The sequence below is a fragment of the Xiphophorus maculatus genome, chromosome 6 (assembly GCF_002775205.1).
Source record: "Xiphophorus maculatus strain JP 163 A chromosome 6, X_maculatus-5.0-male, whole genome shotgun sequence".
Lineage (NCBI taxonomy): Eukaryota > Metazoa > Chordata > Actinopteri > Cyprinodontiformes > Poeciliidae > Xiphophorus > Xiphophorus maculatus.
In genome coordinates this window covers 14,804,183-14,818,304 of record NC_036448.1, presented here as the reverse complement: position 1 = coordinate 14,818,304, position 14,122 = coordinate 14,804,183, and the positions used below count along the sequence as shown (strand labels likewise).

At 37.9% G+C, this 14,122-nt stretch overlaps 1 protein-coding gene across 5 annotated transcripts in view; it reads right to left on the bottom strand.

Moving 5' to 3' along the window:
• LOC102220757 (period circadian protein homolog 2-like) overlaps positions 1 to 13,794 on the bottom strand; it is a 31,628-nt gene extending 17,834 nt beyond the window's left edge. For 3 of the 5 annotated variants that reach the window (XM_023335515.1, XM_023335518.1, XM_023335519.1), the window contains exons 1-2: positions 13,638 to 13,794; positions 6,844 to 7,349 (exon numbers count right to left, since the gene is read on the bottom strand). In XM_023335515.1, the coding sequence (XP_023191283.1) occupies positions 6,844 to 7,247 (404 nt within the window). In that variant the 5' untranslated portion in view covers positions 7,248 to 7,349; positions 13,638 to 13,794. Of the gene's footprint in view, positions 1 to 6,843; positions 7,350 to 13,394; positions 13,580 to 13,637 lie in introns of all 5 variants that reach the window. The other 2 variants (XM_023335516.1, XM_023335517.1) reach the window with 2 other exon arrangements.
• Positions 13,795 to 14,122: the final 328 nt, after the last annotated feature.

Here is a 14,122-nt window from a genome sequence, read left to right as displayed (position 1 = left end):
ATTAGATACAATCATTTCTTCTCTGAAGTACAGACTTATCACATGTTTTTCACACGCATCTGAGGTGCTCAAGTTTCTTTCAGTGAAAAAGGACAAGTGTCCCCATTTTCACACTTTGGGCCTGTTATTAACTCAAGCTAAAAGAAGATCAGCTGTTTTTGTATGTCTTTTGTGAATCCTGTAACAACGCCTTTTGAGCTTCCGATCCAATTTTGCACATGTAGCAGCCAAGTAACAAAACAAAAATAACACTCTTATCCTGAAGTCTTTGTCATCTACTTGAAGGACCCAAATTATTCCCCGCAGCTCATTGGCTGCACAGCAAGAAAACAGCACTGTGGTCAAGGGTGAGGTCAAAACACAACTGGGGGCAAAGAACAAGCAGTGGACAAAATCTCTGCCTGTTCTCTTGGTGCTGATTTAGAAATTTAGAGATATTTTTTCAATGCAGACTGTTTCTGGCCTTCAGTCTGACTCCATTACCTACTGTACAGCCGAAGAACCTGCGCAACTTAGAATCTCAACAAAAATATCTTTTTTAGAGGTTGAATTTAAAAAAAAAATGAAAGTGATATATTATATACAATCAATGCACACATATACATGTAGATAGGTTTCAAGCCTTTTTTCTGGTAATTTTGATGAGTACAACCAAATGTAATCTCTGAGAAAATTAGAATATTACACAAGTGTTTTTTTTTTTATCTTATCCTCATTTTATACTCTATTTAGCTTTTCTACGTTTTCATTTACAAAGAAGCAGCACGAACAAAGGTCTATCATGTTCATTGTTCATGTTTTTATGATTCATTTAAAAATAGACGATAACACCAGCTGCTTTTAAACCAACGTCCTTCTGCTGATGTGAGTTAAAGAAAACATATTTACATGAGAAAATAAAGTTTTACTTCTGACATAAACAGGATTTGTTTGACCTCAACTACAAGAACATTTGCTCCATATCAAACAAACCACAACCTTCATTCAGTCTCAACACCCTCAGATAATAACAGATCAGAATTTACAGTAAACAGCTCTAAGACAACAAGTCATGATCTCATTCAGCTAAGAAATCTGGAGCTCTGCTAAAAGAAATTCTGGAATAGCCATCATGGCTGACCGTTTAAACATTTCCTGTTTATGTTAACTAAGTCTCTCTAGGAGCTTTGTACCGTGTATCTAATATAAGGGGCATTAACCTAGAAGGTTACGACTAAGATTAACACTGCATACTACCTATATCTAGCACACTTGTTCAAAAATAGAGCGAATCGTTATTCCTGGCACAGGTGAGTCCAAGTTCAGTGTAAGCCTTTAGTTCCCAGAGATGCCACACATGGTTTCAGTCTGAACACAAGTTTGAGAAACCTTTTCTTTTCAGTTGACGCTGTGGTGAAATCTGAACAGAAAACAGCAGAAACTGGCAACTACAAATCAACAGCTCTGCCCTAGCTGACTATATAACACTTCTTATAATATACATAAAGAATTAGCCACCAGATTATAGCAAGACTATTTAGCAGCTGTCTGGGAGTCTGACTCATCTGAACTAAAACTGAACAACTATAAATAACCCTGATTACCTGCTCAGAATAGGTAACATCTTCACAAATAGCCTTCCTGAGCCAAAGAAGGAATCTAATTCAATCTAAATAGCCTTCTGTCGTGCACAATGCAACAGCTGGTTTTAGACTAGACAGTCTAAATACTGTATGTCTTAGTGTCCAGTAAGCTAATTGGTATCATGGCAGGGAGTCTGTAGGTCAGGGAAAAGTTATATAAAGAGGGCGCTGAAAGTGGCAGTGTAAGAGACGTTTCAGTTGTCCTCCAGGAGCAGAAACACAAATTGAAGGTCAGAGGAAACTGGTCTTTTTTAATTAAAAATCTTCTACTGACAGGTTATTGATTCCTTTATGTTTAAGAGGCATAACTGGGACAGCAAAGGCATTACATTTAAAAATGGCAAGGGATGTTTTCCATTTGGCTTTCATGTTTTTTTTTCTCACTGAATGTGATGGGAATGAACTAAAAACATCCATCAGTAAATTAGTTGAATCCATTCACTCTTTTGCTTCCTGTTTTGATGCTTAATATGATCTCTTTTCAATATCTGATTTGATTTGTATCAATTGACCCCATGGCACTGAAAATCAGCTGACCAGACTGTCCATGCTTAACAGAGTAAATAATCTTTCTAGCATAAGGAGACCATGATCAAAACCTTACAGACTGACAGAGTCATTAGTTAAACTAATACACCTGAACAATGTAGAAATATTTTTAAGCTGCAACCTACTGTAATTTTTCTGTCTACATTCAGAAAACCTGCAGGATCTGTGGCATAGAGGAGCTCACTCAGTAAAACACTAAGCAGAAATTATTGCAGTGATGTAATTCTCGATTCGTGTAGCATTTGGCTTCTGGGAAATAAAACAGTGCAGTCATAAAAATGCATCACTTATCAGTGATCGCTGAATAAACTCCAGCAAGCCCTTGCCACTAGCACGCAAGCTCACTAATAAATGTCACAAAGGAGATCTTTAGACTTTGGCATGAGCACGTAATATTCATCTGATCAATTGGTATATTAATATTAGTAATAGGAGACATGTTAGAGCATACGGTCATTTAAAGCAACACATTTATTGTCTTTATTGAATCAGGCACAGGATTATTATTTTAAAACAGTGTCAGTAGGACATAATAATAAACTGATCACTGATATTAGTATGTAGAAAACGTTTAATTGAACCTCCTTGGAAATGTACCCCACACACCAGAAAGTGGGCGACTCGAGCCTGGGGCCGGTGTCCTGCATGTTTTAGATGAACAAGCCAAGCAGGTTCCTGATGAACTTAGTAACAGAGGAAATGAGTCAACAATTTGAATCAGGTGTGGTAGATGGTTTAGATTAGGATGAGTGCATCTAACATGTGCAGGACATGGGTGTCAGATTTAACCACTTTCAATTTGCAGGCTTTTTGGGACAACAAAACTAAGAAAAGAGGCTTCGAATACCTTTGTAGTTCTTAATATGATGTTTCTAAAGTTGGTAAACTTCCTTCCCTTACTCTTTGATAATTCATATTTTCCCGTCTTGTTCTGTTTGGTAGAACCAATGCATCAATCTTGTTTTTCCAAAAGGGTAGCAGATGTACCCCGAGTGTATTTTATAGTCTTGGTCTGACCAAGCCATTTTTTCACAACTACACACCATTTTCCTGCCATTAGTTTGACATTGCAGCAAGATGAGAAGAATCTATAACATTAACTGAGTTTAAAATTTGATAAACTAGCTGTTTAAACCACAGGTTTGGCTAATTTTATATAGACAAACTAAAGTTAGAATTTAAGGTAACAATAATGTCAACATGGGCCAGTTGTCAGAGTCTTTCAAAATAATGCCATTGGTAACACTTATTGTTCTTGTCCTGAGAAGCACAAAGCTGAAAGTGTAATGGGAAGATCTTCTGCAGCAGGATGTGGCCTTTATCTACTGACTATCAAAGGATGCTTGAGAGAATTGTGAAACCATATGAAAAGCAAATAGAGCCGAATCAGAGCAACATGACAAGGACACAAAACATGCTAGTAACTTCATGAACTGACCAATTATTAAGAAATGAAAGACCCTGGGTCTCCTCAAAGACCACATCTTAATCAAAGACATTATGGAATTAAAGCAGGCAGTACATGCAAAAGCCAAGGGCGTCAAATAACCTTTTAGGGACAGGGTGTCCTAACCTTTAGAAAATGCATTGTTGTCGACATGTTTAGATTAATAGGTTAATATTTGGTTGTAATTAAATCACTTGCTTATCCAGAAATTAGTTTATACATGGAGATCTATGTCAAGAGAGTAAGTAGATAAATACAAAAACATTCTGAGGTGTACCTCCTAAAACTGGAGAACAAAACATGTAGAAAGTAAACCAAGATGACTCAGAGTTGGCAGACAGGGATGCCATGTAGCAACACAAAACCAGAAAGAGTTATGTGGGTTTAAAATACGTCACTCTGTCGGCAGACAGAGCGTTAGATGCCAGAAGGGAAATAGACCATGACTGAAAAGGAGCGGTTTCAAAAAAATGCCTGGATCTGAAGCATCAAGGGCAGGTCAAAGTAAGGCTGAGCCTAGAGTGAGTAAAGACGTCAGAGCTTGCGACCGGGTTGCTCCACCCAGAGATAAACACACACAAACAGTGCATTGTCATGGCAACAAGGAGTAGGAAAGCGTGACATGGTCCATCTGGCATTGAAGAAAAGCTAGCTTCCAGCCTTCAAGATGACATCAATTTGCTTTTCCTGCTGGTTGATACAGTCATGTATTTGTTCCTCTGCTCTGCGTGTTTCCTGGGCAAGCTGTATGTGTCTGAGTCTATTTCTGGACATGATGATGACAGGAAAATATTCTGCAAGTTTTAAAACTGTCTCTTTTTTTTTTTTTTAGCTTTAAACCAACTCTTATGTGTCAGAAAAAAAGGTTCTATGTCACAAAAACTCCTGAAATTAAAGGTGCTATCCAAGATTTATTTCAAAAGTTGAGATTTATGAATAAAAACCCTTAAGTATGTATCACTTTGGGATCAGAAAAATACTTTGCTCTTGGTTCAGCATTTGCAACATAGGAGAAAAATTGATCCATGAACTTATATGTTTTCACAAACCTTGAATGTTGATCCTAGCCTGTTGCCACATACACGCACTAAAGGTTTTACAGATTACCTCCTTTGAATCTATGACTTAGTTTATATGAAAAACTTAACAGACAATCTTATATTCACTAATTCTGGATGAAATATGGAAGATTCAATGTGCTACATGAATGCTCCTTTATGTGTCAAAACTGTAAATTTAAAGCAGAAAAACAAAAAATATTCAATCCACCATGTGAATGTGTGTGTGAAGCAGTGGAATAAAAAAACAACATTATTTACCATAAAATTATGTTGTTTGACTGCGATTAGCACTACAGCTGATTTTCCAATAAAACACAGGAGATACAAGATAATCTCAACATGTAAGCCAAACCACATCTCAAGCCTGCCAGACAATTTTTTAAAACATGGTTTTAACCAAACTGCAGCCAAAACAACTTATCCACTACTTCAACCAGAAGCCAGATTAGACTCAGCTGTTCATAATGTGATCCGGCTGGAAGCTAGTCCCAAGCTATAAAGTGCTAAAAGGTTTTACATAGTTGTCCTTCAGCAATGGATGGCTTAATGTTATTAGCCTCTTGTTAAAAGGATATAACAAGGTAGGATTGGACTATTATGCTGCTAAAATATTTCTGTCCAGCCATTCATTTGGTTTAGAGTAGTTTAAATCTGATGACAAAGATCTAACTACAATGAACAATATGATAAATTATTTTGTAAGAATAATTGATTATTTTCTGTTTCAAATCAGAGTGATTAGATCAAATATTTTTTGTTTCAAATTCTACTGCAAGTACCAAGAAGCTATGGTATTTTTACCCAAAGTTATCTTACTGCGAGAATCTCGCAGCCTATTCTGAGTTTGAAAGTGTTCAGCTAACAGTGATTCATTGAATGGAGTGCCCATTCACAAGGCACCATTTAAAAATTTTGTTTATGAAGGGCCGTTCACGGAGAGAACATTTTTACTAAAACTAATTTTTAAGGTTAAACGTTTAGTGAGCTTTGACTCTCTACTTCTGACATTAGTTATGCATTCAGTACTCACACCTGAATTCATTTTGAGCCATTAAAAGCATGGCAGCACAAAATGTCTCATTTTTAAATGAAATGCCCTTGAAATGCCCAGGGTAATCATAATGGCAAATGCTTGAGAACATAAATGTATTTAGCAAAAATTACCCTATTAGAAATCATTAGAGTACAATTAAGTAGTAGAATATTCAATTTAAGTGGTAAAAGATTCCTGGAGAGTTAATTATAAGCAATGGCTGTTATCTGACACCAATAGGTGGGTCTCACTGACTCTAATGCTATTTTTTACCTTTTTGTTGATCTACTGGCTAAAGTCTCACTTCAAAAACTGAACTGTTTTTGGCACTGCATCACAATCAATGATCAGCCTACGTTAGAGGTGAATGACTGCGTGGCTAAATCCCTAAACCTAATTTTACGTTCAATTTTATGACAGAAATAAGGTGCGTACTGCTGCTTGTAAACTGCTTTTTATGTTTGATAAATAAACTATCCCAGCCATTTCTGTTAAGGTCCTGCTGCACAAATAGCTAACAGGAAAGTTTTAAGATTTGATTTAGGAGAGTGAAGCTTCAGTGTAAGTCTCTCTGTGTTGAATAGAAAGTGATGACTACATTAAATCTTTTAGCTTTAATCAGGAGTGCTAATTAGCCAGTTGATATATCCACACTGCTATTGACTCCTACAAATGCCAGTATAAGTAATAGAGGAGCTGAATCTGAATATGGCCTTACATTCTTGACAAAAATCACCAAACATACACTGACAATGGCAATTTATTTGGCTCGTTTCTGGTGAGAGTAACCAGACAAGGTTTTGTCTTCTGTTTTGCCAAAAAGATCTGGTGATAGCTCTGCCAGGGCACCCCATGCTGTTTGTTTACAAAAGCATGAGTTGGTAAATCTACAAGTCTGTAAATGATTAATTAAAATTATAATGAAGTCCAAGAACATCCGATCACTACAGAAAACTAATTTCTCTGGTCAACACCTAAAAAAACACCTTCTTACACCATGCACCTTCTTACTGTGGTGGAAGAGGAATTTGCTGTAAATTGGCACAGATTGGAAAACTAAGTTTCATGTCTTTTTTTTAAATTTGTAATAAGAAATTACGGTAAAGGAAAGAAAGTTCTGCAATCGCTCACCTTTTATTGCTGCCTAAAGATTCTAGCAATGCTGAGTCTTTACTGCGGCTGGTGGAGCTTCCCATTGACTCATGGCCGTTGCTATCATTCCCATGACTCTCGTTGCCATGACTCTCATTGCCATGCGATTCTGTCCCGCTGCCGCTGGACCCACTGCTCTTCATCTCCACGTCCTCCTCAGGGGACAACCGAGAACGCGTTGTCTTGCGCACGTTGTGAGGAGAGATGGCGGGGTCCTGACCGCTACTATCACTGCCCTCAGAGGGCAGTCCAAGGTCAGGTCTGCTCTGGGCATAGCTGCCCACCCAACGCATCTGTGCCATGGGACTGCTCGAAGCTGAGGCTCCATCCCGATCTGCCGGAACCGGCAAGGGATAGGGCTTGGAGTCTGAATCGTCTGACATCAGGAGGAGGTCTTTGCTGGGGTTGTTTCAGGTTCAGTAGAACGCAATCATCCCATTGTCAGAAGGATGACAACGGAGTGGATGAAAAGTAAATGAACTGATCTGTGGAAAGAGATCACATGTGTTAAACATGAATGAATCTGTTTTTATTCACAATTTTAAATATTTAGAAAAAACATGACTTAACATCCAGTGAAGGCAAAAAATTATGTTTAAAAATTTATGAAAGTTGCAAAGTTCTTTGACATGAGCTCCAGACAGTAAAGATTTGTATCCAGTGGTGCCAAATAGTCAATGCTATGATAATTTTTCAACATACGTTTGTGTCTGAATGTTCATTTGAACAACTGTATAAATATAAGAGGAATAATGCTTGCACAAAGTTAAAAACAGAAAAACATTTCACCAATCCTACTTCAAAAGGCTTCCTTCTGCCTTTGGTCTAGTGTCATATTTGAAACATTGCATGGTTTGACCCTGGACCCCTGAAAACCCTGCTGGATGCCTCTGATGTTCTATGAAAGCCTCTGGTTCAGACAATTTGCCCTTTAAGAACAGCAGATCTGTCCAATTTAAGCCTTCAACTCTTTTAAAAGGATTTTCCAACTTGGACCACAAATAACACCTGACAAGATTGATCTGATTGCCAACACACATCACCAAGCAACAATCCAGTGAAAAGTCATATTTAAAAAAAGTAGATTCTCTTTCTAACTCTTTGGTTTTACTTATGTACCAGTAAATAGCAAAACTGATCTGGTCAAGCCTTTCAAATGAACCCACACTTTCACCATTCATCCCCAAGTTAACACAGTGGAATGTTGAAGACATTTTTTGTTACATAAATAATGACAGTGTGCAATGCCTTACGTGTTTCTGTACAGTAGAGGTTTGTTTTAAATATTTTCAACACTTGCTACAAGTCTGATCATTTTTATCCCGTGCAGATATGTAAACTCTAAAACCTCAAAGAGGGCGTACGTTCTTTTTTCCATGAATGTATTGGGACCTCAGTTGAGCATGTAAGACAGCAAAGGAGGATGTCAAAATACTCCATCCAGAATCAAGAACACGCTTGGTTACAGAGAATGGAGTACACTCATTTATGTGGGAGCATCAATGATGCTGTGTTTACATTAAAAACATGAAAAGCTGTGACTGAAATATTATACAAAGCACTTTGTCAATGGAACGTCTATAGAAGATAGTTTGAAAAAAAACATCCCCCAAAAAACTGAAAAGAATCCTAAAGGTTTATTTAAAGCTTTTGACAACAGACTAAGCAACAGTGAAGAGGAGGAGTCGAATATTTGAAGTCTTCCAAACTTTCCACCACCACCCAGATGGCCACTCTAACTGGAAGTGGATAACTCAATGAGAAAGATGAAAGCACAGTTTACGACAATAATTATATTTTGTTATTTAACAAATTGTGTTATACAAGAATATGCAGTCATTATCTAGTAAAGCAGTTGGCATTACATTTAAATGCTGCTTTTAAATTTCAAATAAAACACACATTTAAAATCAAATAAAAAATAATGCCTCTGGTCATGTTGAATGCATTAAATGTCAGTGCATAACTTTGTCCAAGCTTGTTTTTACAAGTTTGTGAGGATTCCAGAAAACCATAATGAATATAAATGACTTTAGATTGATCAACTATCCCATAAGGGTCTGTATAATCCCTCCTGTGGGATGTTGGTAACTGAAAATTCTTGTGGTAGAACAAATGACAGTAGCATAGATATCAATAATTAACACTTCTGTAGGTCTTATCAGATGACTGTGCACAGTGTGACATGTCGCCGACCTGCTGCATAGTTGGCTCATGTCCTGCATCTGAGCTGCCAAGTGAAATAGGTCAGCCTACAGTCAGTAAGTAAATGATCAATCAGAGGTGATGAGTCTTGCAAAGTGTGAAAAGAAATGGCTAAACTTGAGCAAAAAGTTCACCAATGCTTGTCAGAATGGAGCAAGTCACAACTGAACACAGGCAGCAGGCATGGGACGACGGGTAAGAAGAAGCAGAGGCAGATCTTTAAAGGATTAAAGGTGCAGCAGAGCAAAGAATAAGAAAGAAAAACAAATCTATAATGACGTCTTTGGCTAAAACCAGAATGGGCATGCAGAGACAAAGCACAGGGATCCAGACACAATAGGAGACATGAAAGCAATGCGCAAAAGTTTTAAATCACTCCTAACTCTTTATAGGTCAGATTTTCTTGCAAATGTTTACAGTGGTCAATATCAATAGTTATTGGGCCTTTGCAAAGATCAGTACTGTTCTTTGGAATTTGGCTTCATTTTGACATATTTTCATTACTTGTACATGACCCTGCCAGAGGAAAGTGGACAAGTGAAGAACGGAAGAGGAATAATGAGGCCAGAAAATATCTAAATACTAACACAATAGAAATGACCTAAAAATCCTGAGAAACCTGACAAAGGACCAAGGAAATGCATCCTCTTCTGTATGACAGCTCACTGTGGTTAGGATCATTAAAAAAAAAAACCTTCACAAATTGCAATGACTGGACCCATTCTCCCATGTAACTTAGAGACATTACTCCCAGAATGTTTCTGCACTGAGTGAACAGGCTGCTCTGAACTTCTCAAAGCACTTACTGAGCTGTTTTTTCCCTGTCAGAAAGTGCAACTGAGGCAGCAGATGCAATTGAAACTCTAGTCCAAAGATGAAAAAGCTATCTGGCAATCTGACAAACCACAAAGTCCAAAAGATTGTACTAATGACCAATGTGGGAGATTCTTTATTTATTATCTAACAATCAATCCAAGTCAAGTGATTGTGCAACAGCAGATATTGCAATTACATAAAAATATTTCTGGACAATCCTTTGGACATTTCTATGTAAGGAGAGACTGCTAACAAGATACCTACAGATCAACTATGTTATTTAGTTGTTTTTTTTTGTAAGGGAGGCTATTTGTGTCTAACGCACCTAATGCACCTGTGCACTAAAGCAAATTGTACTTCTTCTCTGCCAATAAATAAATTCCAGCTGAGCAGCTGCAGAGAAAGGAGAGGACAAAAACAACTGGCTTTCCTTTGTCCCTGTCGGGAATCCACTGATCATTTTAAAAACCAATCACAATGGACTTTGCTTCCCAAACCACTTTTTCACTTTTTTTTATTTCTCCAGAGTCATCAGACTCTTCCTCATAATGTAATCAGTACATGGACTGACTCGATTAAATAATGGTTCCTCGGTCAAAGGGCGCACCGTCTGGCTGGCCCTCTATAAAAGCTATGACGTACATCTGATACTAAGGTACGGTCAATAAGGCACAGGTGTCTAAAACCGCAAGATGAGAAAGATAACACAATTAAGAGGTGTATATACTGTATATATATATATATATATACACTGTATGATTAAATTAACCATACAGTGTAATATATATATATACATTTATATATATATATTACACTGTATGGTTAATTTAATCCAATTGAACACTTGTTAGTGGTTAATAGGAACATTTGGCTGACGTAAAACTTCAAAATCTATGTGGAATAGTATGAGAAATCATTTAATTGTTAAGTGGTGTAAAGCTTCATTCAGAGACAGCACAAATCCATGAGACCATAAAGTTATAATAAGTAGGAGGATTAAAAACTGTCAGACAATTTTCTTTTAAATAAACACAAATATAAACAGTTCATGACATCCTGCCTTTTTTATCCTTATTTTCTAAATCGCTGAAAACGTACCATGATAGGGAGCTCAAGGGCAACTGCCACCACAGTTTTTAAATATTTTGAACATAAAATGTCTAATTTGCATCAAACTAAATTTGAAAAAATACAAACATCTGGTATTACAACCAATTGTTTGCAAATACTCTAAATACTAGTGACTAAATTTAGATAAAGCCATGTAAATTGAAGTCAGAATTTCATTCATCACCATTGCTTTTGTGTCACTACCCTACACACAAGACTTTATTGCATTCATTTTTGAGTAATTAAGAACAACTTCACAAAAAACAAGTACTTAGATCAGCTTTGAGAACATAAATATGCTCATTTAACTTCTCCACTCCTGATCTTTTTGTTCTGCCGCTGTGTTTGTGGAGAGCTGTAGAGAAGGCAACCCTTCCCTCTGATTTCAACTGTATGATAAACAGATCTAAATAACAAATCCCTTGTCAGCCTCTACCTGCGTCAAACATCTTGTCTCCTCCCACTCCATTCATGTAGACAAACTGAAGTTGGCTGTATTATTCTGCAACTGTTAACAAAGTCAACTTCAACCTGAGGACTGTATTTTAAAGATGGACAAAGAATAAAGCTGGAGTACCTTTCTAAAGTATTCACACCCCTTGAATTTTTCCACACGTTATCATTTTCACAATCACAAACAGAAAAAAACACAGCCTAACTTCTGAGACTATGGCACTACATTTTATTCAGGAGTATGGAAAAAACAAGACTGAATACATACCAATTCTCTAAAATTTGTGTCCTGAATTTATGGATTTGCCTTTTCTCTTACTTTGCTTCTTGTTCTTATAGAATAAGATAAGGTCAACGCCTCTACTTTAAAAATAGTCATTATCTTGCATTAGGTAATCATGAGTTTCACACATTTTTTAAAACAAACCTACAACTTTTAAACCAGGAGCGACCCTAGGATGTTTCTTGATTATATTATAAAGGGGGAGCAAATTTGGAAAACTATATAACTTCAACTACCCTAACTCTTCCAGGATGTCATTGAACCATTTATTTAGTAGATGCATGCATCTCTGAAGTAGATATCTAACCTAACAGCTCCCAAAGCAACACTAATGAGTTTTCCTAATATATAGTCCTGGCACAGCTAGACAACATACATGATGCTTTGGTTGCTTACGATTACGGTTACTTATGATACTGAGCTTAATTCCTGCAGGAAATGTTTCTTTTTTGTTTGTTTGTTTTTTTGCTATAAATTGTTTTAATAAGCCTTTCTAGAGTGTTGCCAGTTAAGTTTCAGTTAAAAAGTAGTCCCTTGGATACCTTTCATGGTTGCATTTTACTGCTGCAGGCTGGTAGATATTAGCAGAGAGCAGCCTCCACCTGAATAGCGTGCAAAGCTTTCCACTGCGTTTTATCTAATTTAAGGTGAGTGAAAGACATGTGGCGCTGCTATAACACTTTCTAATCAGATTCAGGTTCAGTTCACTTATCTTTCATCTCTATGGTAGTTAAATGCCTGACTGAAGAGATCATGATCACATTGTGGTGAATTGGATTAAACCAACAATAAGACTGAAAAGTGTCAAAGCTAAAATGTGGTAGACGCTTTTAAAGTCACTCCACTTCCATTGTTCAACCTACCAAACATCTATATATTAGATTTTTATTGTAAAAAAAATCCAGTGTCCATGATTTCAAAACTCTAACTCTACAAATGTCATACGTCCTGGTTTACCTGCTGCAGGATTTATCCCGCAGCAGGGTTACTCTGTCAGGGATTTCCAAAAGTCAAGAGGGCAGAAGGTGATCCAGGCCCAAGAGTGAGTGAAAGACATTAAAACAAGAAACAATGAATATGAAAATAAGAAAATATCCATCCAATAATTTCTGACAATCTTGTAACCCTTGCAGTGCTATGGGGGGAATGGTAGCCTGCCTATCTCCAGCAACCAAGTCACAAAACGGCCAAAATTTCATGAATGGACTCAGGCCAAATAACCATAAAGGCATATTTCTGGATCAGAGAAAGACACTGGAGTAACCATAGAGAATCCACAGAGAGAGTTTGCAAAATTCATGCATGACCCCACCATTTCTGCACACTATAATAAAATTATAAAAGTATTATATATATATAACATAATTATATAATACTAGACGTTCCGCACCCCTCCCTTGGCACTGCCCCTGTCATCTTTAAAGTTGTAGTCACTGTGCTCTCACTCATGTAATTACAATGAATGAACGGTTAATTCTGCCAACCTCCTTGTACTCAGCTCCTCGTACTGCATATTTCCTAATCGGAGCGGCATGTGAACTTGTGCCATGTGCAACTGCAGCATAACACTTTACATAAGGCTTCGTACCGGCGTTTTCATGTGACACTGACACCACAGAGTTCACCTATCCACTGTATCTACTGAGCTCCAGAAGGGACTCACCGCTCCGGCCACTCTGCGCCAGTTTAACTGCTTCAACTTTCTTTCTGGATGCTTTGACTCGCCGCATGCCAAGTTCCTTAAAGCCCCGGTCAGCTGCTTATTCATCCCGCAGCAGGTAAAGCGGTTACTCCGTCAGGGATTTCCAGCAGTCAAGAGGGCAGACGTCCAGTTAATTGAGCTGTGACCTTATAATGCAATACCCAACTCGTTATTTCATACGGACATATAATAAGCTTCACAAACCTCACGGAGGGCTTCAACTCTATTTTCTCCGGTTGCTCCGTGGAATAAAATCCTTGAAGATACAGCTACCTTTTCTGAAGGATTGGGTCCGTCCGCTCCTTCTGGGCTGCTTCCACAAATTTCTCTGCCCGGCTCCGGTGTCCACGCACTGCCCTGGAACTTCAACGCAAGCAGTGACCTCATTACAAGCCCATTTTCTAGCCCTTCCTACTGCTCTACTCCCATTGGTCTAAATGAAAGCCAGTCATCGCCTCTCCTTGATTCTGACCAATCAGGGTATCACGAGCTGGCGGGGGCGGGTGGCGTAACCACCGCTCCGCATCGTGATTCGTCCTTTCTGCTGTCAGTCGTTTTATATAAGGTTGTGACGGGCTTTTCACATGGGAACCCACGGCTGCTGGTAGTGTGATGAGAGAGAGCAAATCACTACGACGGAGAAGCCGGTGAATGAAGCGGTGGCCAGGGTTGGTTCATAACAGCTCAGA